This window comes from Scyliorhinus canicula, chromosome 14 (genome assembly GCF_902713615.1).
Source record: "Scyliorhinus canicula chromosome 14, sScyCan1.1, whole genome shotgun sequence".
Lineage (NCBI taxonomy): Eukaryota > Metazoa > Chordata > Chondrichthyes > Carcharhiniformes > Scyliorhinidae > Scyliorhinus > Scyliorhinus canicula.
This window is the reverse complement of record NC_052159.1, coordinates 32,440,769-32,468,214: the sequence shown is the minus strand read 5'-3', so window position 1 is coordinate 32,468,214 and position 27,446 is coordinate 32,440,769. Positions and strand designations below refer to the sequence as shown.

At 46.6% G+C, this 27,446-nt stretch overlaps 1 protein-coding gene across 2 annotated transcripts in view; it reads left to right on the top strand.

The window, feature by feature from the left end:
* The window catches only part of gpr143 (G protein-coupled receptor 143), a 161,177-nt gene that overhangs the window by 10,435 nt on the left and 123,296 nt on the right, over positions 1-27,446 (top strand). For both annotated transcript variants that reach the window (XM_038818346.1, XM_038818347.1), the window contains exons 2-6: positions 8,093-8,199; positions 8,394-8,488; positions 21,174-21,266; positions 21,986-22,095; positions 24,426-24,534. In XM_038818346.1, the coding sequence (XP_038674274.1) occupies positions 8,093-8,199; positions 8,394-8,488; positions 21,174-21,266; positions 21,986-22,095; positions 24,426-24,534 (514 nt within the window). The remainder of the gene's footprint in view (positions 1-8,092; positions 8,200-8,393; positions 8,489-21,173; positions 21,267-21,985; positions 22,096-24,425; positions 24,535-27,446) is intronic.

Here is a 27,446-nt window from a genome sequence, read left to right as displayed (position 1 = left end):
ACATTGTCCCTTTTTGCTGATTTAATTCGAGGATGAATGTACCCATTCCATCCAAGCCCCTAGTCCTCCCAACCTATCCAAAACTAATCTTTTTAGTTTTCTTTTAGCTCCAATCTAATTTTCACACAAGTGAGGTGTCTGGAATTCACTGCCTGAGTGGATGGTGGAAGCAGATTCACAATAACTTCCAAAGAAAATTGGATGTGCTCTTGAAAAGGAAAAAATGCAGTGCTATGGGGAAAGGTCCAGGGAGTGGGACTAACTAAATAACACTCTGAAAGATTTGGCACAGGCATGATGGGGCAAGTGGCCTCTTGTGCTGTATAATCATAATTTTCTTCAGGTCTACACATTTCTGGAATTAAAGCCCACTTCTCTCAGCCTATCATGGATCATTTTTAAAACTAGCAACAAATGTAATGATCCCTCCCTGAACAATTTCCATGAGCTCTATATCATCCATCGTGAAATGAGATCCAAAATTATAGACTAGAGCAGTGCTTTCTAAACTTTTTTTTCCCGGAGCCACTTTTCCCAACCAGACAACCTTCGCGACTAAACCATTTCCGCTTAACTTTAACGCGACAGGCGAGCATGCTTGGGCCTCATGATCTCACTCGAATCAGGTTCACAGGAGGAGAGGGCAATGTGCATATCTGGTGGACAGTTCAGTTGGTTGCTTTGTGCTGTCTTCATCTTTGTGAGGATGAAAAATCCAACTTCGCACATGTAGGTCATTGTGAAGGGCAACAGCAACAAAATGGATGATTCTTGGTAGACACAATCCAGAATGCTGACAGTCTCATGGACTTGTGGCATATTTTTCATGTGCGGTCACAGGTAAGGCGTAGAAGTTCAGTCTCTTCATTTGGAGTCTTTGACTGGCGTGTCAAACTCAAAAGGATTCTTAACCCACCTCTTCTCTTCCAAAATCTGAAAAGTCTCCGCAGGAAAGTAATGGCAACAATTGTTGATCAGTGCCGCCAGATGCAACTGAATATGGCTTGCCAGTCTAATGACAGTTGCCTTACTAACACTGTTTTCTTTGATGTATTGCAGCAGTGTGGGAACATGTAGTAGTTTGGGCTTTGTATTCGCACTTGCAAAGCTTTCAGTAACTTTTGGAAAGCAGCTATTTCTTCATTGCCAAAAGCAATCATCATCCTTCCCTTGCAATTTGAGGCTCAGTTCATTTAGAATTGAAAAGATGTCTGCAAGGTCAGACATAGTTAGCATCCAACTCTCATTTTCCAGAATGTCCCTACATATAACACACATGGGCTTTGCATCCTGATTTGCATTGGCACAATCAACAAGACCATACCTCAAGAAATCATCTTTGTACTGCTTTGTTCCCAGTTTATTTTTTTCTTAGTAGTCTGTTCAGCAGAGGCCCTGGAGCTCTGTATGCAGTTCACACCTGCACTGCTTTGTCCTGTTGTAGACTTTCCTCCGCAGCTCTCTCCAGCAGATCAGTTGTGAGATCCTGGCCTCTTGAATCCCTGGCCCTCTCTTCCTTATAAAAAAAATGATGAATCTTCAGTTCTTTACAGTCCTGTTGCTTGCTCGCTCACAGCTAGAAAATGGGGGAATCTCTGCTCTGTGATTTCACACCAAATTCACGGACTTACAGGGCACATGACATCAGTGTGTATGTGCCGGGTGCATAACCTGCTCTCTGCCACTGCTTCTGAAGGGAAGACTGTATCGTTTGCATTTACAGGCCGTTGGTGGCTGGCATTTCCAACTTTAATGCTGGTTGCGGCCGCCTTTCTTAAAAGATGCTCATGGCTGTTGGGCGCTTCTCCTGCGATCGGAAACGCCACAGCCCGCGCCCGTGGGTCGCGACCCGCTGTTTGGAAAATCCTGGACTAGAGTAGTCTAAATGAGGCCTCGCCAAGGTTTACACAGAGACAGCACATTTCTTTTTAGTTTTCAATTTTATCATTCTGGTGAAACATGCTTTATTTGCTTTGGCAATAGCCTGTGGTACTGGGTTTGTGAACCTTCAAGCAAACTTTAGACCATTCTGAGATCATTGAAGATATTTTAGAAATGCTTTCTTACTATTGTGTAATTCTTTTGGCAGAATAAACTAAATGATGTCAACCAGACAACTTGCATGAATGAGGCTAAAGTTTTCGGAAAACAAAAGTCAGATTGAAAGCATTCTAATCATTGTAGTGAAGTTAATCTACTTGAATGGAAATAAAGATTCTGAATTGGTGGAAGGCCGATTTTAATAGGATAAGGCAGGATCTGGCCAAAGTGGAAAGGGTGCAGCTACTTGTAGGAAAATCCACATCAGAGCAGCTGAAATCATTCAAAAATGAAATGGAGAGCGTACAGGACCGTTGTGTTCCTGTAGAGGGTGGGAACAAAAGTCCGGAGATCCTGGATGTCAATGGAAATACGCAACTGGATCAGCAAAAGGAAGAATACAGAGGGTTGAAAACAGTGGATGCACTGGAGAAGTGTAGAAAGTGCAGAGGGGTGCTTAGAAATCCGAAGAGCAAAGTGGGTGGCGGGGTCATGAAAAACCTCTGGTGGGGAAAATAAAGAAAAATCCCAGGGTGTTTATGAGTATATTAAGAGGATGACTAGGGAAGCAGTAGGGTCTATTTAGCACCCAAGTGGCAACCTGTGTGTGGAGCCGAAAGTCATGGGTGAGGTATTAAATAAGTATTTTGCATCTGCGTTCACCATGGAGAAGGACAATGTAGGTTTAGAAAGCAGGGAGGGGGACTGTGAGATAATTGAACAGATTAGCATTGAGAGGGAGGTTTTAGCAGGCTTAAAAGTGGATGAATCCCCGGGCCCAGATGAGATAAAGCATATAACAGTAGAGCACAGTACAGGCCCTTCAGCCCACGATGTTGTGCCGACCATTTATCGTAATCTAAGATCAACCTAACCTACACCCCTTCAATTTACTGCTGTCCATGTGCCTGTCTAAGAGTCGCTTAAATGTCCCTAATGACTCTGATTCCACCATCTCTGCTGGCAGTGCATTCCACACACCCACCACTCTGTGTAAAGAACCTGACATCTCCTCCCCTATACCTTTCTCCAATCACCTTAAAATTATGTCCCCTCAGCCATTTCCACCCTGGGGAAATGTCTCTGGCTATCCACTCTATCCATGCCTCTCATCACCTTGTACACCTCTTATCAAGTCACCTCTCTGCCTTCTTCGCTCCAGTGAGAAAAGCCCTAGCTCCCTCAACCTTTCTTCATAAGACATGCCCTCCAGTCCAGGCATCATCCTGGTAAATCTCCTCTGTACCCTCTCCAAAGCATCCACATCCTTCCTATAATGAGGTGACCAGAACTGGACACAATATTCCAAGTGTGGTCTAACTAGGGTTTTATAAAGCTGCAGCAAAACCTCAAGGCTCTTAAATGCAATTCCCCTGTTAATGAAAGCCAACACGCCATACACCTTCTTAACAACTCTATCAACCTGGGTGGCAACTTTGAGGGATCTATGTACGTGGACCCCACGAGATGTATCCTAAGCTGCTGTGTAAGGCAAGAGAAGAGATTGCAGGGGCTCTCGCGTTAATTTTGAAATCCTCCGGTAAGGTGCCAGAGGACTAGAGGACAGCTAATGTGGTATCATATTCATGAAGTGAAGTAGGGATAAGCTAGGTAATTACAGGCCAGTGAATCTAACATCAGTGGTAGTGAAATGATCAGAAAAAACTCTAAGGGACAGAATGAAATTCCATTTGGCGAGGCAAGGACTAATCAAGAATAGTCAACATGGGTTTTGTCAAGGAGAGATCATGTCTAACAAATTTGATTGAATTTTTCCAGGAAGTGACTAGGACAGTGCAGTTGATGTAGCCTACATGGATGTCAGTAAGGCCTTTGACAAGGTCCCTCATGGGAAACTGTTCAAGAAGGTAAGAGCCCATGGGACCTAGGGCAAATTGGTTGCAAAATTGGCATAGTGGCACGAGGTAGAAGGTTGAAGGTCGTTTTAGTGACTGGAAACCGGTGTCCAGTGGTGTACCACATGGATCGGTGCTGGGTCCCTTGCTGTTTTTAGTATACATTAATGATCTGGGCAGGAACATGGGTGGTATAATCAGTAAGTTCACAGATGTCGCAAAAGTTGGTGGTGTGGTAAAGAGGGTGTCGCACAGAGGGTGGTGAGCATCTGGAGCGGGCTGCTAGAGGCAGTGGTAGCCACGGATACAATTTTTTTCCTTTAAAAAGCAGTTAGACAGTACGTGGGCAATGTGGGTATGGAGGGATATGAGCCAAATGTGTGCAGTGGGACTAGCTTAGTGATAGAAACTCAGCGGCATGGACAAGCTGGGCCAAAGGCCTGCTTCAAGCTGTAAACATCTATGACTCTATGACATAGAAGCCCTGGTCAGATGGGCAGAACACTGGCAAGTGCAATTGAACCCTGAAACGTGTGAGGTGATGCATTTTGGGAGGACTTACAAAGCAAGAGAATGCACAATGAATGGTAGGACACTTGGAAGTACAGAGATACCTTGGGTTGCATATACAGAATATAACAACAGGGAGGTTATGATGGAGATGTGTAAAACACTTGTTAGGCCACAACTAGAGAACTGTGTGCAGTTCTGATCGCTACACCATAGGAAGGAAGTGATTGCACTAGAGAGGGTGCAGAGGAGGTTCACCAGGATGTTGGCTGGGCTGGAGTGCTTCAGCTATGAAGATAGGCTGATTAGGCTGGGGTTGTTATCTTTGGAGCAGAGAAGGCTGAGTGGGGACCTGATTGAGGTGTACAAAATTATGAGGGGCATGGATCGAAAGAAACCTTTCCCCTTAGTTGAGACATAGATTTATGGTAATGGGCAAGAGATTTTAAGGGGATTTGAGGAAAAACCTTTTCACTCAAAGGGTGGTGAGGATCTGGAACTCACAGCCCGAAAGGGTGGTAGAGGCAGGAACCCTCACAACATAAGAAGCATTTAGATGAGCACAATAGCATACAAGACTACAGACCCAAGTGCTGGAAAATGGGATGAGAACAGATAGGTACTTGATGGCCACGACAAACACGATGAGCATCTTCCTGTGCTGTAAAATGTTGACTCTACAATTTTATAACATCATCTGACTTCAGTAAGAAGTCTTACAACACCAGGTTAAAGTTGAATCAATAGCTTTCGGAGCACTGCTCCTTCCTCAGGTGAATAAAGAGGTAGGTTCCAGAAACATATATACAAAGTCAAAGATGCAAGACGATACTTTGAATGCGAGCATTTGCAAGTAATTAAGTCTTTACAGATCCAGAGAGAGGGATAATCACAGGTTAAAGAGGTGTGAATTGTCGTTAGCCACAACAGTTGGTAGGATTTTGCAAGCCCAGGCCAGATGGTGGGGGGTGAATGTAATGCGACATGAATCCAAGGTCCCGGTTGAGACCGTACTAACGTGTACGGAACTTGGCTATAAGTTTCTGCTCGCCGATTCTGCGTTGTCGCGCTTCCTCAAGGCCGCCTTGGAGAACTCTTACCCGAAGATCAGAGTTTGAATGCCCTTGACTGCTGAAGTGTTCCCCGACTGGTAGGGAGCATTCCTGCCTGGCGATTGTCGCGCGATGTCCGTTCATCCGATCTCGCAGCGTCTGCATGGTCTCGCCAAGGGAAATCCTTTCCTGCAGCATATAAGGTAGACGACGTTGGCCGAGTTGCACGAGTATGTACCATGTACCTGGTGGGTGGTGTTCTCACGTGTAATGGTGGTACCCATGTCGATGATCTGGCATGTCTTGCAGAGATTGCCATGGCAGGGTTGTGTGGTGTCGTGGTTGCTCTTCTGAAGGCTGGGTAGTTTGCTGCAAACAGTGGTTTTTTTGAGGTTGTGTGGTTGTTTGAAGGCAAGTAGTAGGGGTGTGGGGATGACCTTGGCAAGATGTTCGTCTTCATCGATGATGTGTTGAAGACTTCAAAGAAGATGTCATAGTTTCTCCGCTCCAGGGAAGTACTGGACGACGAAGGGTACTCTGTCGGTTCATAACAATAATAGCTTATTGTAACAAGTAGGCTTCAGTGAAGTTACTGTGAAGAGCCCCCAGTCGCCACATTCCGGCGCCTGTTCGGGGACGATGGTACAGGAATTGAACCCGCGCTGCTGGCATTGTTCTGCATTACAAGTTAGCTGTTTAGCTCACTGTGCTAAACCAGCCCAGGTTGTGTCCCATGTTTGTCTTCTGAGGAGGTTGGTGAGATTTTTTGCTGTGGCGCGTTGGAACTGTCGATTGATGAGTCGAGCGCCATATCCTGTTCGTACGAGGGCATCTTTCAGCATCTGCAGATGTCTGTGACGCTCCTCCTCGTCTGAGCAGATCCGGTGTATATGGAGGTCTTGTCCATAGGGGATGGCTTCTTTAACGTATTTAAGGTGGAAGCTGGCGAAGTGGAGCATCGTGTGGTTATCCGTGGGCTTGCGGTAAAGCAAAGTGCTGAGGTGACCGTCCTTGATGGAGATGAGTGTGTCCAAGAATGCAACCGATTCTGGAGAGTAGTCCATAGGGAGTCTGATGGTGGGATGGAACTTATTGATGTCATTGTGCAGTAGTTTCAGTGATTCTTCGCTGTGGATCCAAAGGAAAAAGATGTCATCGATGTTTCTGGTGTCTAACGTCGGTTGACGGTCCTGTGCAGTGAGGAGGTCTGGTTAAAACTTGTGCATGAAGATGTTGGAATATTGAGGTGTGAATTTGGTCCCCATTGTTAGTCTATGTGTCTGGATGAAGAACTTGTTGTTGAAGGGAAGACGTTGTGATCCAGAATGAAGCAGATGAGTTGCAGAATTGAGTCTGGAGATTGGCAGTTGTCAGTGGTGAGTACTGAGGCTGTTGCAGCAATGCCGTCGTCATGGGGAATGCTAGTGTAGAGTGCCACGATATCCATTGTGACGAGGAATGTTCCTGGTTCAACTGGTCCATGGATGCTGAGTTTCTGTAAGAAGTCCGTCGTATCATGACAGAAGCTGGGCCATTTCACTTTTTCCTTCTGCATGTGTGCACTGATGTGTTAGGCAGGTTGGTTCGATGTGGACTGCACTCAATGCAGGGAAGCTAGAAACAGACGTCTAACACTGGAGAAGATCCAACACTGTTTTGTTGAACGATAGAACTGATAAACATATTCAGCTGTGGGTCGACACTATACTGATCTGACTGGAGACCTAGTAGTAGCCTGACCAGACTTACTAGCTACTGCATGGTGTTTGCACTGGCTAGCTCATGGACTCTGACTGTCTCAGTGGCTGGGTCCAGAGAGAGTGGGAAACCTAGTGCCCTCTGGCTTTATAGTGGTAGTGTCCTGTCTGGTGATTGGCTGCACTGTGTTGTGTGCTTACTGGTCATCCTGTGTGTCAATCACTGCCTGTCTGCACCTCATTATATAAATGAGTGGATATTATGACATACACGGGATCGGTTCTTGGCCTACAGCGGTGAAAATGAACAAACTGCACGTGCGCGGCTATTTCCCAGCTGGCCCACTGGGAGCTGTAGTTTCCGAACAATGACTCCGATTTCAACGTAAGGTAAGTGTCGGAGTTCCTTACAGGATGTGACAGGCGGCACGGTTTCACAGTGGTTAGCACTGTGCCAGGGTCCCAGGTTCAATTCCCGGCTTGGGCCACTGTCTGTGCGGAGTCTGAATGTTCTCCCTGTGTCTGTGTGGGTTTCCTCCGGGTTCTCCGGTTTCCTCCCACAAGACCCAAAAGACTTAGGTAATTTAATAATTTTAGGTAATAAAAGTTAGGTAATTTGGACATTCTGAATTCTCCCTCTGTGTACCCGAACAGGCGCTGGAACGTGACGACTAGGGGCTTTTCACAGTAACTTCATTGCAGTGTAAATTTAAGCCTGTTTGTGACAATAATAAAGATTATTATTATTACAATCAAATGTAGCAAATTGTTTTTCTATTGAAGTCCCAATACATTCAGATGCATCTTAATTGATTCAAAGCTCTGTTCTACATCTTCTAAATGATTTTGCGTCGCCCAGCCCACCCCCTGCATTAATGTAGCCTTTTGCTGTGTGCTCCATATTCCCTCAAATTAAGGTTTGCCTCTTTCTTTTAAGGAATAATAACCAGAGCATCAGTGTGGCTTGGCTTCCCAGATTTTGTTACAAGAATCTCAGTTAATGGAACTGAATCGTGGCCAGCAGCTTTCTGCGTCACCAGCGCTGTGAGTACGCTCGATCTGCTACTGAAGCTTTAATACTGGTGTAAACATTTACCCCGAACCTCTTTTCAGTTAAGATATCAAACCAAGTTTTTATATTTCTAGCTCTTCCTATTATCACTCTTTAATAACAAATAATGCAAATTGGTTTCATTCCGCCAACAACTGAAGCATTCTTTATCCATGTTGCCCAGCAGATTTGGATTCAACTGTTCTATAGTGCCACCTTCTGGTGGCTGTTCTGCTACGCGGTGGATGCTTATCTTGTTGTAAAACGATCTTCTGGACTAAGGTAAATTTACAGAAGGTAATTATTAATGAATAGTTGACAGGAGATTAGTACATTCCAGCTATATGTGATCTAAAACTTGCAAGTAACCGCATTAAAGGTGCTAGCACTTCTTAATTTACTGGTAGTGTTTAAAAGTTTCAATGCTCAAAGTGCTTCGATGTGTCTCGCCAAGATATGATGCAAGGTGCGGCCGGCAAATGTCATTGTACCGTAATTCGCAATGTTCAGCTTTTCTTAAAAGAGGGTTCACAATAGTTCATCATAGCACCTTCAGGGGCTGGTTTAGCACAGGGCTAAATCGCTGGCTTTGAAAGCAGACCCAGGCAGGCCAGCAGCACGGTTCAATTCCGTACCAGCATCCCTGAACAGGCGCCAGAATGTGACAAGTCGGGGCTTTTCACAGTAACTTCATTTGAAGCCTACTTGTGACAATATGCGATTTTCATTTCATTTCATTGTCCATCTGTGGTGGAGTCTTAAAATACCAGGGGCAGCATTTAAGTGAGAAATGAAAAAAACAGGGGTAAAAAGGGAAGTAAGGTGGACCTTTTTTGCCCCCCCCAGTTACAGGTAAGGTGGACCTCCCCCTCCCACCCCAGTTACAGGTTTGTAGAAAGGGAAACAAAGGAGCCATACAGAGGGGAGACTGTAAGTGTCCCCAAAAGTGAGAAGTGAGTCCGTCTCTGCTGCGTTGTCTTTAGCGAGGCGGGGAGGAAGTGCTGGTCATTGGCCGTAGAGTGGAGCAGCGGGGTGACACTTGACTTCCAGGTCAAGGCTGAGGAGGGTGGGTGGGCAATCAACCAAAAAGAACAAGAGGTCACCAGGTCTGATAGCCAGCAGCAGCCAGCCAGGAGCACAAGCGGTCATTGTGGCTCGAGGCCTGGCCTCCTGAGCGTGAGGCGAACAGCGCAGCAGACAGTGATGTGTTAGGCAGGTTGGTTCGATGTGGACTGCACTCGATGCAGGGAAGCTAAAAATGGACGTCTAACACTGGAGAAGGCGCCAGCCTCCCCGGACAGGCGCCGGAATATGGCGACTAGGGGCTTTTCACAGTAACTTAATTGACGCCTACTCGTGACAATAAAGCGATTTTCATTTTCATTTTCATTTCACTGTTTTATTGAACAATAGAACTGATAAACATATTCAGCTGTGGGTCAACACTATACTGAACTAACTGGAGACCTAGTAGTAGCCTGACCAGACTTACTAGCTACCGCATGGTGTTTGCACTTGCTAGCTTGTGGACTCTGACTGTCTAAGTGGCTGGGTCCAGAGAGAGCGGGAAACCTAGTGCCCTCTGGCTTTATAGTGGTTGTGTCATGTCTGGTGATTGGCTGCCCTGTGTTGTGTGCTTACTGGAGGTGTGAAGACAGCCAGGCCAGGCAAATGCCGGTGCCGTGTCTCGGGGGAACCAGGGAGCAGTGGCCCACAAGAGCGGGGCCACTCGACCACAGCCAGAGGCTGGGCAGGGCTGAGAGTCAGAGGGCTTGACTGGGCAGCAACCAGACTGGGTGACGAGAGTGGGATTTGGGATGTCTGTGGCTTGCATTGGGTGAGCTGAGGGTCAGGAGGGCATTGATGTCATTGGGGAAGGAGGGCGAAATTGTTGGGGGTAGAGTTCGACCTTGTTGGGGGTGGGCTGCCACATCACCAGAGGGCAGGACATGAAGTGGGGCCCCGCAAAGAGGATGAGCGCGGGGCCCCCCAAAGTGTTTGCCTGCCTCTGCAGGAAGGTTTCAAGTGTAGAGTGTAAAAATAAAATAATTAGATATGTCCTAAAGAGCACAGAGATGAAAGGATATTACGAATAGATGAGATTGACATTAATTGAAATTTGTGTCATTTTCCTAATAACCTGTGTTTCTGTGATATCAGGTTACATACAGTCATTAGAATTATTTTTCTTTTGGAAATTGTTCGTGAGACAATATTCCCAGCATGGCTGCCAACAATGAGCCAATTGTGATTCCTCCCATTTGTAGACTTAATTTTCTGTGTTCACGATTCAGGTGGGAAATTTAATATGTGCAAAGATATTGTTTCAATTTTCCATTGAAAATATTACTTTAAAAATAACAAACTCCTGCAAATTGTGGCCGTGGCTCTCTCAACGTTGTGTTCTGCAACACACAATATTGAAATCATTAGCGCTCCTTGCTCCATCTTTAGTAGATCAAACCACAAGGGAATGTACTGCACCATTAAAACCATTCTCTTTGCCCCATTACCAAATAAATGTTTAATATGTGACTAATCCCCAATGATGATTAATGTTTTCTATCACTTGAATAGAAATCATACCTCCCTAATACAATTCTATTTCTATCATTAGGAGAGCAGCTCTTTTTAGGTATTGTTTTAAGATTTGAATCTTTCTAAGTGATGAGTCAAGGACTCGGCTTCCTTTATTCCATCGGGAGATATCATTATCTGTTCCGAGTAGGGCCAGTAAATAGGTAATTTATCATGATGACCCTGTGATTGTTCAGTCCTGCCTCACAGTACATGGCTGCTGGAAAAACTGTGAGATTGTATGTGTGTGGGAAGTGATGCCAAGGCATCTTGTGAGATAGCCTTTGTAGGGCATCACGGTGGCGCAGTGGTTAGCATTGCTGCCTCACGGCGCTGAGGTCCCAGGTCCGATCCCGGCCCTGGGTCACTGTCCGTGTGGCGTTTGCACGTTCTCCCTGTGTCTGCGTGGGTTGCACCCCCACAACCCAAAAGATGTGCAGGGTAGGTGGATTGGCCACGCTAATTGCCCCTTAATTGGAAAAAGTGAATTGGGTACTCTAAATTTGTGAAAAAAAAAAGATAGCCTTTGTTGTATCAGTTATTGCGTGTGTAATTTGTGGCAACCATATTGCCTGTTAATCCATGTTTGATTTGCATTGATTCTCATTCACGTTAAAGTAAAAGTTGCAAAAAGTGAAATCTTGTTGGCAATGTCTTCATTTGGCGGTCCTTTCGTAAGTTTGCTTTGCGGTGCCCACGTGGGGATCTTAACAAGGCTCCCTCAATGCTGTGCGATTCCATGGTAGGACAGGAGACAATTCTTTAGCAACACCATATTGTCTCTGCTTCAAATAATATTGAAGACGGCCCGGGTAAATATCTCGGTTTTTGTTGATGAATTTGCAGCCAAACTGAAGGTCCTCCCTGATGTCGACGAAGGTCACAGCAGGTCAGCCATGTCAAGAATGTAAGACTGCTGTTTTGGGTCTTTTTAAAAAATTATGCATTCATGTGTGATGACGCCGTAATACTTACCTTCAATCTAAAGCCGGAGGCTGGGAAGTACAGTTGCTGATGAGCCTTGGGACTTTTGCAAATGTGCCGGCTGGGAAATGGGAGCCGAGTTTGTTTATTTTCTGTTGGTCACGCTGGGGCACGGCCTTGCTCGCTCCTGCAGAACGAAAGCATTGAAACGGCGTGACATGCTGGTCAGGTGCCCTGAACTGGAGCGGCATACCGAGGAAGATGTCCCAAGGAGCAGGACCAGGGGAAGGGGGACAGGCAGAGGTCCCAGAAGAATGTCCCAAGCTGGGAAAAGAACAGGGGTCAGACAGTGATCCCGGAAGTGAAGTTAAAAGAATGGCGCAGAGAGTTAAAGGGAGAGTCCGAGGAACGGACTCTAAGGGAAGCAGACTTGAGGGAAACTTTGAAAAGCCGAGGAGGGAGCCGAATATTGGTGACTTTTTTCTGCAGGATTGTTGGGAGCAGTGGTGTTCTGCATGGCATGGCCAAGGATCTGAAATTGTGCTCAGAAGGTGAAGTTTGAGTATACTCCGAGATCCAGGGGACAGGAATCTGAGGGAGAGACTGAAACCCTGCGAGGAGGGGTCATTGTTGCAGCTGTCTGAGCCAAATCAACTTCTTCAGATGTGGAGATTGGAAACCCTTGTGAGAAAGGCGAAATGTTGAAATTTTTCCATCTGTGAAATAAGTATGGTGGCAGGCAGAAAAAGCAGCATTCTCCCCACCGGCCGCAATGTCTGGTTTTTGCACCCGATTGTTTGCCTCTCACCCCATTAAATATTCCTCAACAGGGAACATTAGAATTCACCCCCACCTTTCCATCTGCCTGGTACATGGAGCCTTGCCTAAGGTCTCCCCTTGAAGTTGATGCGCTCAAGCCTGGCACAGAATCAGTAGAGGCTTGAGCGCAATGCAAGGTAGGCAAGCTAACCTCAAAGTCATGATCAAAAATCTATCCTGGTCCACTCATGTCGACGCTATCACCAAGAAAGCACAACAGCGCCTTTACTTCCTCAGGAAACTAAGGAAATTTGGCATGTCCACATTAACCCTTACCAACTTTTACAGATGCACTATAGAGAGCATCCTCTCGGGCTGCATCACAGCCTGGTATGGCAACTGCTCGGCCCAGGACCGCAAGGAACTTCAGAGAGTCGTGAATACCGCCCAGTCCATCACACGAACCTGCCTCCCATCCATTGATTCCATCTACACCTCCCGCTGCCGGGGGAAAGCAGGCAGCATAATCAAGGATCCTTCCCACCCGGCTTACTCACTTTTCCAACTTCTTCCATCGGGCAGGAGATTCAGAAGTCTGAGAACACGGACGAACAGACTCAAAAACAGCTTCTTCCCCACTGTCACCAGACTCCTAAATGACCCTTTTATGGACTGTCCTCATTAACACTACACCCTGTCTGCTTCATCCGATGCCAATGCTTATGTAGTTACATTGTATATCTTGTGTTTCCCTATTATGTATTCTCATGTATTTTCTTGAATTCTGTTCAATTCCCTTTTCTTCCCATGTACTGAATGATCTGTTGAGCTGCTTGCAGAAAAATACTTTTCACTGTACCTCGGTACACGTGACAATAAACAAATCCAATCCAATCCAATCCAATCCAAAGTGCTGTTTGACCGGCACATGTCACTTAGATCCAGTTGTGATGCACAGAGTCCTAATTCGACACTGTCGCGGCCTTTTGAACAAATGCAGGGCTCTGATTCCAGCGAGCTGCTTTGACACTGAGCATTCATGATATTTTAATATATTCAAATGGTCTTCCTGTCATAGCTTGGCGGTAAATGTGACCGGCCATTGAAGGCTGGAGAGGAATATCGCAACCTTATTTCCTGCTGAAAAGAAACTGACCTCCTGGCTCCCGCAATATTTCCCCCTCCTGCCCACCATTATGCCTGCCATGGGTGGGAGCAGAAAATGGCAAAGTTTCAGTGAGACTGGTTGGTTCACAATCCGACAAATGTCAGGGTGGGCTGTTGTGTGATGAATGTATCATATTTATCTGTTGCAGTAATGTTATTAAAGAGTCTAGGTTAAGCTATCCAGATTCTGTGGCTGCAAAAAAAAGGAGCAATTAAGATGTTGTAAAAGTGGGATCATCATTCATTTCAACCATGTGTATTATTTACCTATGTGGAGCTAATGGAATTTTGTTTATAGAAAGAAGGTTCCCTGGGGTTTAGATAATTTGAGGGGCTATAGCTAGTCTTAATAAGATGGTCATAACCCAGTTAATGGGGGACTGTGATGATGTAATTATTTGGAGGAGCCAGCCTATAGCAGTCACTTTAGCTTTTAGTTTTGCTGGGAGCTTGAAGCTGACCAGGAGTTTTTGCCAAAAGCTGTCAGGTTAAGTTGTCTCCCAAAGACAGCAAAACTTGGTCTCTTAAAGGGGTTTTCTCTCTCTTCCAGCTGTCTATTCAAGTGTTTGCTGACTGTATTTACAAGTGGCAGCTTTTGGCATGTGATGGGTTTTGCTTGATTGGAGATAAAGCATCAGTTAAAACTTAGCTATTGTTAAGAATTGTTTAACCATTAATTATAAACTGTTAGTCATTTTTCAGGTTTATATTTTCACTATGATAGGATGTTTCAGTTCAATAGTAACACGTTAAAATGTTTATTCAGGCCAGTCGAGATGTGCTCCACATTCTCGTCATTGATATTCCCATTCGGCAAGTTGCTACGCCACTTGAACAGTTCGTATTTTTTTTAAGTGATTGCAGCAAAACAAAATTGGATCAGTTTAGCAAGTGCAGAACAAAGCGAGATTTTAAAATGTAAATTCCTCAAGTAATTTTTTATAAATAAGTTTGGGTTTTGTAAAATAATAACAGAAATATGTATTTTTTTTAAATGTCAGAAGTATTTAGAAATGTCATTCATGCCACACGAGTTGCGTGGTTTCCCCACAAGATAATGCCTGCCATAATTCTAGAAGGATTTAAATAAAATTTGTGGAAGAGTCAACAAAGGCAATTGGCGGGATTCCGGCTGTTCCCACCACAATGGGGAAAAGGCGTTGACCGTGGCGGGATTAGCAGATCCCACTACCACTCAATGCCGGGTCACCTCTGCCGCTGCAAAATATGCCGCAGTGGGGGGCAGCAGGCAGGAGATCGTGCCCAATATGTTGCCAGAACATTAAGAGTATCAACTTTAAATTGCCCATGGTGCCCATCATGGAAATATATGGGAAAACAGACAATGTACTACAGTGTGACTACAGCAAGGCCAAGCCTGTTACACTGAAACAAATCAGGTCTGGAAAATACTGCAAAAACACCATTTCTATTGATCTGTTTTTCACAAGACTGTTCTTCCCCTTCTGTAGCCGAAGGTACATTGTCTTGACCTCTTTCAGTAATGTCCAGTATAGTTTTATCATATGTCTGAAATGAGCAACAGCTCAGCAATGCTGTTTGCTGGAACGTGTTAAAATGCTACATGAGTAGGAACTAGCTTTGTTTCTTGGTAATCCTAATATCAAACGTTGCAACCTGCAAACTATTCTTCATGAGCTGAATCGTGGGGATTGTTTTCATCGTCCACGGGCTTATCCATAAAAAGACGTTACTGCCGCCAGCTTTTTATAGTTGAGAGCTTCCCATTGTGATTCATCATTTGTAAAGCCCGTGCTGTCGAGGAGAAATTTTTACGTTGTCACCCAGGTTACTCTGGATCTGCTGTGTGGCCTCCTTCATGGCGGTGATGGTTTGGATGTGAATTTTCTGGTTGGGTCAGATTCTGGGTAGAGTGTAAGGTGTTGTGGTGAATGATCATGTAATTCACACTGTATAGTATTGCGTTCACATTATATAGCATTGTGTCCTTGTGGGCTCTGTCTGTGAGCCGTTGCATGGCTCTGCCCACAGAGGGAGATGAGGAGCTTGTACAGGGCTCCACCCCCGGCTCCACCCTCGGATCCGCCCATGGCTCCTCCCACTACCAGAAGTATAAAGTGCTGCAGCCTTGTGTGTCTGCCCTCAGTTCTTCTGGTCGCAGGCAGGCTCAGTTGTAAGTTGTAAAATCACAGTTTACTTCCTATCGTGTCTCGAGTAAATTGATGGTCACATCAGGTCTCAATACCAGAGGAGTTGGTACTGATCTATCAGGGGGTCAGTGATGTTTGATCAGTCAGCGTGCATGCAGTCTTATTAAAGATTTTGCGTCGAGGCTCCAGTCACAAAGCGATATATCAGAGCAGATGATCGTAAAGGTTGGTTTTAAGGAGTGTTTTGAAGGGAGAGATGGAGAGACTTGGGACTGGAATTTCGGTGCTCTGGGGCTAAGCAGTTGAAAGCAAGGCTACCACTGGTGGAATAATTAAAATCAGGGATGTGCAAGAGGAAGGCTTGGAAGAATTCAGAGTTCTGAGGCTGGTAGGGTTGGATGAAGTTATAACGATGGGAAAGGGTGAGATCATGAATGTTGTGTTCCTTGGCTCCACTGATTATGAAGACACACATAGAACATGAGTGTGTGGTTGTAAGAACTATTTATTCTTGACACGCAGAAAGATAACCATGCAATTCGATGTACAGACAATTATGTCTATGTTACTGTGGCGCTAAGGTGAGATGCGACTGTCTTGTCCTTCCTACTACCAAATACTCTGATTCGTCCGTCCCCCGGTATATATATGTGACTCCATGGGTGTCTGGTTTCACCTGGTAGAAGGTCATGACTATCACTACATGGATTCATCATTAGCCATATACACTGGTACTGATATATACATTGGTTAAACTATACAGTTTATATACAGATATGATTATGTGCATATCACCACATCCCCCTTTCTTGGAGAAAAGTGTGTTCACAATCATTTGTCTAAAACATTCTATTTACAACCATATTTTTTTTCGCATTTGGTCGCAGGTTCTGTTTCCCGACAGTGGAATGAGCTTTAGCAATTAAGTACTTGAGATCACGGTACTTCAAAGGCGATTTGAACTTCTCAACAAGTAACATCTGGAATCTTTTTTTGCATGCGTCAGCATGTCATGCACACTAATTTCATAAGAGTGAAAGTGGTAGTAAATGATGTCACCATTAAAACAATTGATGTTAAATAATGGCAAAATGATTGCAGTTGTCTGAACCTGTGACCGAATGCTCAAAAAAATGACATCAAATGGAAGCGGTTGAAAGCAAATGATGTCCGATGGTATGAAAAGCGTACAGCATTAGATAGCCAAACCTAGAAGCAACAAAGTCCGGGGGTTATGTCTGGGGGGGGGGGGATCAAGAGATAGGGACACCATTTAAAAATGGCGTCTCAATCTCTTCCTGCACAGTGGAGCACCTCAGTGTGGGAAATGACTCTAAAGTGCGGCCTCGCGGGACGTTCCATACCGGGGAATGAAATAAATTCTGTTCGATAACGGGGGTCATTCCCAGAGCTAGAAGGTCGTGCCCTAGATCACTCCAATTTAAAAAAAATAGTTGGGCTTCAGTGAGGGTGTTTACAGTTTCAACCAGATCTGTGTTTCCATATTGTCTAGTCAGATTCCACATCCTCTTTTTTTCTGCTGTTAACTCCATGATCTAGTCAGCACGGAGCAAGATTGGGACAGGAATACAACCCTGACATACACGCTGCTAAACCCATTCTTCCTTTAGGAAAATACCTGCAGAAGTCACGTCAATCGGAAAATGAATTCTAATTCCACGTCAACCCAGTTATACTTGCACTCTATAAGGGACAAATTTGTGCTTGTTTTTAAGATCAGTTGGTGATCAAATAACAATTTCAATTAATCATGGACATATTTTCTGGTGGCTAAATGCTCTATTTGGTGTCGACTGGGGCAGAGTAATGAGGAAGGTTTCAGATTTGGCGACTGGTCTGTATTGAGTTAACTGATCTCTATTGAGACAATGACAGGGCATTGTAATTGGTCTCCATGTCTGTGGGCCAAGGAAAGAGAGATCAGGCCAGGGTTCCTGACCTTTAGCCACTGGGCTTGCTATGGTAAGTGAAGAGCAGGTTGCGTTTGCCTGTGATGTCGTCCCCTGTGAACAAATTTCCCACCAGCACCTATTCACTTGAGAAAGGGAATTAAGGACTTCCGGTGGCGGCCATGGAGGAGTAGGTCGCACATTTGATATCTCCCGCCTGTGACGGACCTTTGGACCTTTTCCCCCCATATTTTTCCGGATTTTATCGGATAAATCAGTGAAGAGTGAGACGGTGAGGAGAAATCCCCTCCAGTGTATGGAAAATTGGACCAGAAGTGGCCGTGAGAAGACAAAAGTCGTACAAGGAAGACGCAAGCAGAGCTGGCAACGCAGGAAAGCATGGCGGAGAAGCAGGGCTGCGGGGGGACGGTGCAGTGGTCGACGGAGCAGCTGGTGAAGTTTTTTGAAGATTGCTTCGCCAAACTTAAGAAGGACACGTTGGACCCGATCAAGGCTTTGATTGATCAGGTGGTGCAGAATCAAGAAATCCATGGGTGTGCAATCCAGGAGGTGGAGAAAAAGGTGTCCAAGCACGAGGAATACATAACCGTGCTGGAGACTAAGGTGGAGATGATGAATGACTGCCAGAAAAGAATGCAGGAGAAGCCGGAGGACCTGGAGAACGGGTCCAGGAGGCAGAATCTGAGATTCGTCGGCCTCCCTGAAGGGAGTGAGGGATCGGATGCGAGGGCCTAACCCCCGGCCTTGGTGGAGATAATGAGGCAGTTTTTGGGTCAGTTGAGGTTCCCGAGGGTGGATGAGGATCTGGTGGAAGGGCTGGGCGCCCCAATTGAAAATGAGGAAATAATTGAGGGGCTGGAGGGCATGCACTCAGGCAAGGCTCTGGGCCTGACGGCTATCCGGTGGAATTCTATAAGAAGTTTTCAGAGATATTGAGCCCACTGTTGGTGAGGACATTTAATGAAGCAAGAGAGAAAGGAGTCCTCCCCAACAATGTCGCAGGCCTCGATTTCATTGATCCTGAAACAGGAGAAGGATCGGAGCAATGCGGGTCATACAGGCCAATTTCTCTACTGAATGTGGACGCCAAACTGCTGGCTAAGATACTGGCCCACAAGGATAGAGGATTGTGTTCAGGACGTGATAGGGGAAGAGCAGATGGGATTTGTAAAGGGCAGGCAACTCAAGGTCAATGTTCGAAGGCTTTTAAATGTTACTATGATGGAGGGGAGATGGAAGTGGTGGTGGCAATGGATGTGGAGAAGGCATTTTATCGGGTGGAGTGGGATTACCTGTGGGAGGCGCTGGGAAGGTTTGGGTTTGGTGAGAACTTCATTTGACTGTGTACGGTTGCTCTATCAGGCACCAGTAGCGAGTGTGCGTACAAACCGGCTGAGGTTGGGGTATTTTAAACTAGACCGAGGGGCGAGGCAAGGGTGTTCCCTCTCCTCGTTACTGTTTGCTCTGGCCATAGAGCCATTGGCCATGGCGTTAACAGCCTCTAGGAACTGGAAAGGGCTGGGTTTTTTTGGGGGGGGGGTGGTAGTGGTGGGTGGAGCACCAGGTCTCGCTTTACGCAGATGACCTGCACTTGTCTAATTCAGACCATTTGGAGGGGATGGGGAAGTTATGCGGATCCTTGGGGAATTATAAATTGAACATTAGGAAAAGCGAGATGTTCGCGATCCAGGCAAGAGGGCAGGAGAAGAGACTGGGAGAACTGCCGCTTATAATGGTAGGAAAGAGCTTTCGGTATCTGGGAATCCAGATGGCCCGGGAATGGGAGGCATTACACAAGTTAAACCTATCTCGGCTCATAGAACAAATGAAAGAGGACTTTAAGAGATGGGATATGCTCCCGCTATCACTGGCGGGGAGGGTACAGACTGTGAAAATGACGGTCCCCCTAGATTTCTGTTTGTCTTTCAGTGCCTCCCCATCTTCATCCCAAGCAGGTGAATAAGGTCATTGCAGGCTTTGTGTGGGTGGGTAAAACCCCGCGAGTGAAGTAAGTGTTGCTGGAGTGCAGTCGGGGGGAGGGGGGTTGGCGCTGCCGAACTTCTACAATTACTACTGGGCGGCTAATATAGCCATGAATAGGAAGTGGGTAGTGGAGGAGGGGTCAGTGTGGGAGCGGATGGAGGCAGTGTCATGCAAAGACACAAGTTTGGGAGCACCTCTTCCATTCTCACTGGCCCGATACTCCACAGGTCCGGTAGTAGTGATAGCTCTGAGAATCTGGGGGCAGTGGAGGAGATATAAGAGAGTGGTGGGAGCATCGGTTTGGACCCCAATTTATAATAATCATCAGTTTGTACCGGGTAGGTTGGATGGTGGGTTCTGGAGATGGCAAAGGGCAGGAATTAGGAGGATGGAGGATCTGTTTATAGATGGGAGCTTCCCCAGCTTGAAAGCCTTGGAGGATAAATTTGAATTGCCAGCAGGGAATGGGTTTAGGTATTTGCAGGTGTGAGACTTCTTGAAAAGGCAGCTTCTGGCCTTCCCACTGCTGCCGCCACGGGGGATACAGGACAGAGTAGTATCCAGTACCTGGTGGGAGAGGAGAAGGTATCAGATATCTACCAGGAACTTTTGGAGGCGGAGGTAACTCCGGTGGAGGAGCTTAAGGGCAAGTGGGAGGATGAGCTCGGAGGAGAGATAGAGGCGGGTCTGTGATGGATGCCATAAGCAGGGTTAATACATCGTCATCATGTGCCAGGCTTAGCCTGATACAATTCAAGGTAGTCCCACCAGGCACACATTACGGTGGCCCGGATGAGCAAGTTCTTTGGGGTAGGGGACAGGTGTGCGAGGTGTGCGGGAAGCCAAGCAAATCATGTCCACATGTTTTGGGCATGCCTGAAGCTTAGAGGGTGCTGGCAGGCTTTCACTAAGGCAATGCCCACGGTACTCAAAACACGGGTGGTGCCGAGTCCGGAAGTGGCGATCTTTGGAGTGTCGGAAGAGCCGGGAGTCCAGGGGTGAAAGAGGCTGACGTCTTGGCCTTTGCCTCCCTGGTAGCCCGGAGACAGATCTTATTAATGTGGAGGGACTCAAAGCCCCCAAGTTTAGAGATCTGCGTTAGTGACATGGCTGGGTTTTTCAGTCTCGAGAAAATAAAGCTCACCTTAAGAGGGTCAATGGTAGGGTTCACCCAGAGGTGGCAGCCGTTCGTCGACTTTCTTGGGGAAAGTTAAAATGTCAGCAGATGCAGAATTCCAATTGGGGGAGGGGGAGGGCTGGATTGTTGTTTTATGGTTGGGGTGTGTGAAGATTGTGATGGGGGTGGAAATATTTATTGTACCATGTTTATGTCGTTGTTATTGTTATTATTTAAAAAAAATTTTTTTTTTTTAAAAGAGAAAGGGAATTAATTTGTACTGCTGCAAAGGTGTCTGAAATTTTAATCGAGTGTGAGTTCAACAGTGCCAAGAACTTAGTAAAATGTGATGTTAAGGCATTCGTTCTTTTCCTCAGTATTCTCGTGTTGTACCACATGCTGACTTGGGGTTTGGCGATCCTCCTCTGTGTTGAAGGCGTGGCCCTGCTCTATTATCCATCCATTTCCAGGTTGGTAACTCTAGGATTTTGCAACAATTCTTGTTATATTCTATTGATGTATACTCAACAGCTCGCGCGTATTCTTAGTTTGCAATGGTAGTAGTCGATTTAATGGTGGAAGGTGAGGCTTTCATGATGTTTAGTGATGTCCAGAATGTAAATTAAAATAAACACAGGTGCAATATAATACGGCTCTTCAAATCTGGAGTATAATCGCCAGAGTGCCATGATTTACACAGCAATCAATCTAAGATTATTGGCCAGACTCTGTGTGGCTCACTGCTTGCTAGAAACTATGTTCATATACTGGGACCTGTCCTCTGCAAACGAGAGAAACATGATCTGGCATTACATCGTTTTTGAATTAAACAAAAGTGTAGGTGACCATTCCCGGTGCATTCTCTATAACAACTGCTTGAACAATCAATCAGAGTTGAATTGCCAACCAGCCAACCAATCAGTACCCTTTTCTCATGCAGTATAAATGGTTGCTTCCTTTGAAATTTGCCATTCTTGTGTCTGTCCTGAGGAGTACAAGATGAAAAGCTTTGGCAACATCTTTACTTTTTCAGAAATGCTCAAGTACTGTACTCCCAAGATACTAAATTATACTGTATGCTAAACCCTCTCTGTCACACTCCATCATTGTGACATGATATTTGTGGCAACCAGAAAATGTACTCAATATTAAATTTCACATGGCTAATATAAACTTGATTATCTTCCAGCTGTGAAAAGGGACTGGAACATGCAATCCCTCATTACATCACAACCTACGTACCTCTGTTGCTTGTTCTGCTTGTCAATCCTATTCTGTTTGGGAAAACTGCATCTGCAGGTATGACTTGTACAAATATTGCTTGATTAAGTTGATTAATTTATTACCAGAATTATTATTTTTTTTTTATAAATTTAGATTACCCAATTATTTTTTCCAAATAAGGGGCAATTTTAGCGTGGCCAATCCACCTACTCTGCACATTTTTTTTTTGGGTTGTGGGGGCGAAACCCACGCAGACACGGGGAGAATGTGCAAACTCCACACGGACAGTGACCCAGAGCCGGGATCGAACCTGGGACCTCAGCGCCGTGAGGCGGTTGTGCTAACCACTAGGCCACCGTGCTGCCCCTATTACCAGAATTATGACACAATTTGTTTTACATTTTGTTTCTTTTAATCCTCAATGGCTTCAGCAGCCATAAATATAAAATGTTCTCCAGCTTAATTTCTGCCCTGTACTCAATGGACTCCGTGTCACTAATTTGAAGAAGGGGAAGCAGTTCCGCTGATAGCTATCCAGCCACTCCTGCTGGAAATGTACATGTGTGGATGTCTGTCTTTAGTGTCCATATAGCTAATTTAATCCAATAGCATTTGTTTGCAAGTTTCTCGCATGAACAATGGCCTAGGCGTAAGATGTAATTTTCATGCGTGGAGCTGCACTCCAGCAGGAAGTCAGCATCATCACTGGAAAAAAAAACAGCTTCACCTCTCCTATCATGCACTTAAACCTGGGCATAAACATTCTCTGTGAAGTTCATATCATTTCAAATTGCCTCTGATATATGATACAGCCTTTCCTAATAGCACAAATTGTAGAAGTAACAATTAAACAAACAACTGGGAGTGTGTTTCCTTTCCTTAAGTGATCTTTTCACATTTGAATATGCATTGTCTGCCAGCAATCTGGTGAGTAGGAAACATGTGCTATGCTTGCAACTTCATGGATGAATGTGAATCAAAATCTTGTGATTCATAACTTGATGCGGCCATCAATTCATGCGAAACAGAGTGTAGATGTAAACTGTGGCTTTAATCGACTAGAACAGTGCCTGCCTGCGACTGCTCTGCTACCGAGAGCTGCCTACAGAGCTACTGCTCTTTATACCTCCCCTCAAGGGGAGGGGCGGGGGCGGAGCCCACAAAGGCACCAAAATGATACATCACAGGTAATACCTTACAATGGTCCATAGGTGGAGCTCTCATGGGCAACAGCGTGGTGCAATTACATATATGATGAATGGTTACTGCAATACGTTCACCACATAACTCCTTTGCTCTTCTAGTGATTGGTTCGTGGAAACCAATGCCTCAAAATAAAGAGTCAGTTAGTATGAATACACTGAAGATCCCACTCTGATTCGCCTTCACTGTCTGACCTGCCCATACCGTGGACAGAGTGCTGAAATGCCTTTAATGTTTCATTGGGTGAATGTTTTATATCTTTATATATGTAGTGAAGTGGGTGATGGGAACAGATTTATTCATGTAACTGGGCGAGTGAGGGCGACATTTATTTACCTAAGTTGGACGAGGGTTGAGGTGGCACGGTATCGCAGTGGTTAGCGCTGCTGCCTCACGCCGCTGAGGACCCAATTTCGATCCCGGCCCCGGGTCACTGTCTGTGTGGGGTTTGCACATTCTGCCTGTGTCTGCGTGGGTCTCACCCCCACAACTTGAAGATATGTAGGGTAGGTGGATTTTTTTAAAAGGTTTGAATGAGTCCTCACGGTAGCATGGTGGTTAGCATCAATGCTTCACAGCTCCAGGGTCCCAGGTTCGATTCCCGGCTGGGTCACTGTCTGTGTGGAGTCTGCACGTCCTCCCCGTGTGTGCGTGGGTTTCCTCCGGGTGCTCCGGTTTCCTCCCACAGTCCAAAGATGTGCGGGTTAGGTGGATTGGCCATGCTAAATTGCCCGTAGTGTAAGGTTAATTGTTGGGTTATGGGTATGTGGGTTTAAGTAGGGTGATCATTGTTCGGCACAACATCGAGGGCCGAAGGGCCTGTTCTGTGCTGTACTGTTCTATGTTCTATGTTGGACGAGGATCAATTGATTTTGACTTCTTGATGCAGAGGGGAAGGTAGATGAATGGAAGGAAGCTGTTTAAGATTTCAGTCATCCTTTTTTAATTTGATTCATAAGCACCATCATGTGAGATCCTCTTGTTCACCAAAGAAGCCTTGTGACAACATTGTGCTGAGCATTTCCAGGACTATTATGTTAGTAACTCGCTGCCACCATTCTCTCAGCTTGTATACTATTAATAAATCATCAATTGCAGTATTGAAAGAGCGACTCATTCAAACCGTTTGAAATACCATGTGCTTGTGCCAGAATTTACATTTTTAAGCATGCCGTAACATTAGGAATTTTTTTTTTTTTCAGTTGCTTCACTGTTGAAGGGAAGACAAGGCATATACACAGAAAATGAAAGGCGATTGGGGACTCAGATCAAATTAAGATTTTTCAAGATTCTGCTTGTGTTTATTATTTGGTAAGGCAAGTCATCAATTTATGGGAATTGCTGGTTATCACTTGACGTAATTAGACTATTTTATTTCATTCTTGTCAGAAATTACCGTAATGAGGGCGTCTGGGGTTAGAAGGGTGGGTGTCTGGGGTTAGAAGGGTGGGTGTCTGGGGTTAGAAGGGTGGGTGTCTGGTGTTTAGAAGGGTGGGTGTCTGGGGTTAGAAGGGTGGGTGTCTGGTGTTTAGAAGGGTGGGTGTCTGGGGTTAGAAGGGTGGGTATCTGGGGTTAGAAGGGTGGGTATCTGGGGATAGAAGGGTGGGTGTCTGGGGTTAGAGGGGTGGGTGTCTGGTGTTTAGAGGGTGGGTGTCTGGTGTTTAGAAGGGTGGGTGTCTGGGGTTAGAAGGGTGGGTGTCTGGTGTTTAGAAGGGTGGGTGTCTGGTGTTTAGAAGGGTGGGTGTCTGGTGTTAGAGGGGTGGGTGTCTGGTGTTTAGAGGGTGGGTGTCTGGTGTTTAGAAGGGTGGGTGCCTGGTGTTTAGAAGGGTGGGTGCCTGGTGTTTAGAAGGGTGGGTGCCTGGTGTTAGAAGGGTGGGTGCCTGGTGTTTAGAAGGGTGGGTGCCTGGTGTTTAGAAGGGTGGGTGCCTGGTGTTTAGAAGGGTGGGTGCCTGGTGTTTAGAAGGGTGGGTGCCTGGTGTTAGAAGGGTGGGTGCCTGGTGTTAGAAGGGTGGGTGCCTGGTGTTTAGAAGGGTGGGTGTCTGGTGTTAGAAGGGTGGGTGTCTGGGGTTAGAAGGGTGGGTGCCTGGTGTTTAGAAGGGTGGGTGTCTGGTGTTAGAAGGGTGGGTGTCTGGGGTTAGAAGGGTGGGTGCCTGGTGTTAGAAGGGTGGGTGCCTAGTGTTTAGAAGGGTGGGTGTCTGGTGTTTAGAAGGGTGGGTGCCTGGTGTTAGAAGGGTGGGTGCCTGGGGTTAGAAGGGTGGGTGCCTGGTGTTAGAAGGGTGGGTGCCTGGTGTTTAGAAGGGTGGGTGTCTGGTGTTTAGAAGGGTGGGTGTCTGGTGTTTAGAAGGGTGGGTGTCTGGTGTTTAGAGGGGTGGGTTTCTGGGGTCAGAGGGTGGTTATGTGCCTTACAAACCTTATTCCTAGGCTGAATTGGAGCATAGCCCATTCAGTCCCTTGGGTCTGCCCCTATGGCTGATTTACTACTTGACTCTGACGTGCCTTGCTACCTTTATCTCGCAAAAATCTATTGATCACAGCATAAACATTTTCAATTCAACTGCATGGATACACAAAGCAGCATCTCCTGACTTGTAGTCTATTTGTAGGTTTGAAGGATTTGTTGAAGCTGAGCGCAGGGGCCTCCTATCATGGCAGCCAGCACCCCGCCCCCTTACCCCCCCCCCCCCCCCCCCCCCATCCCAACCAGCACCTTGAAAAACAAATTAGCTGGCCCCTCTGTCTCATTGGCGCTTGGGACAGACATGCCAGCTCTCATGATTTAATCACAAGAGATACGGGTGGGATTCTCCGTTTCTGAGACTGAAGTGTTGATGCTGAATTCGTGAAGGTCCACAACAGCAAAACTGGACCGATTCCACACTGTTTAGGGGTTAGCACTGGTGCAATATGATTCAAATGAGAAACAATGCCGGATTCGCCGGTTTCGCGATTAACATTCAGGAGGCTGACAAGCTCCAGCCATATATACACATTCCACTCCCCACCCACGCCATCCGAGCCAACAAGATGGCAGCGAGGAGAGAGGGATGGACACTGCATCCCCTCCCCCGTCCCCACCAGGAGAAGGAGAAGCGGGAGAAGACAGGAGAGGGGGTCACCAGACCTGCGGCCCCTCGCTGAGGCAGAGCAGATGGCCCTGGCCGTGGTCGGTGGCCTGGGCAAGGAAATGAGATCCCGCTTAGTTGCGGTTCCCCATGACCTGTGTCAACCCCCACCAACACCACCCACACCCCCACCACCCCGGCCCGCGGTCTAATCATCCATCAAAGGAGCTATTGGAGATGGGGCAGATCCATCTGGCTTTTCCTGCCCCCAACCAGTGCAACAGCCAGATCGCCCCCCCACCCCCCTCCCATGAGCCAAGCAGCGACAAGAGCAGCTCGGAAACCAGCCCTCCACCTGAGACCCAGGAGACCCCGGAGCTCGAGTCAGAGATGACACGGATTTCCCATCACAGCCGTCTCCGACACCCTCCACCATCCCAGAGACACTCACGCTAATTGGGCTCTTTAGTGAAGAGGCTCCTGGGACACACTCTCTGGTGCGCACCACACAGCTGATCTGGTGCCAGCAGATGGAGGTAGGAGCACCCGATGGGGCGGATGGTCGGAGAGCAAGCCGTCCGAGGGACTAGTTGCCGTCAAGACGGGTTTCGGGCTTCTGGAACGGACATTCCTATCAATCATGGCGATGCAGTCGCAGATATAGGGACTACATGAGGAGTTGGCGGCAAGCATCCAGCACCTGCAGGTGCAGTTGGAGGAGTCCAACGCGTGCAGCAGCACAAAATGGTGCCAACAATGCGTGCCACCCACGTGATCACCACACAGGTGGCATCTGCGGTGTAATCATTGGGGGTGACGGTTTTGGCTATGGACCAGCATGCCAAGGCATTCTATACAGGCACTGGCTGAGGCCCAGTCCCAGAGGGAGATGGCGCAGTCGCTGGCTTATTTGCGGCACAGTCACAGCGTGATGTGGCGCAGTCCCAGATGGAGATGGTCCACTCCCTGTGCTCCATGGCTGTGTGTGTGGGGACCCTGATCGAGAGCCGAGCGGGCCTCCAGGACTGGCAGCGCCAGGTAGCGGGGGAGCCTCAAGGGACAGGTCTGTTCACACCCCCGTCCCATGGGGCACCCTGAGGGAGGATGAGGTGATGGGGACCGTGCAGGTGACTCCTGCAGGGGAGGTGCTGGAACACTGCA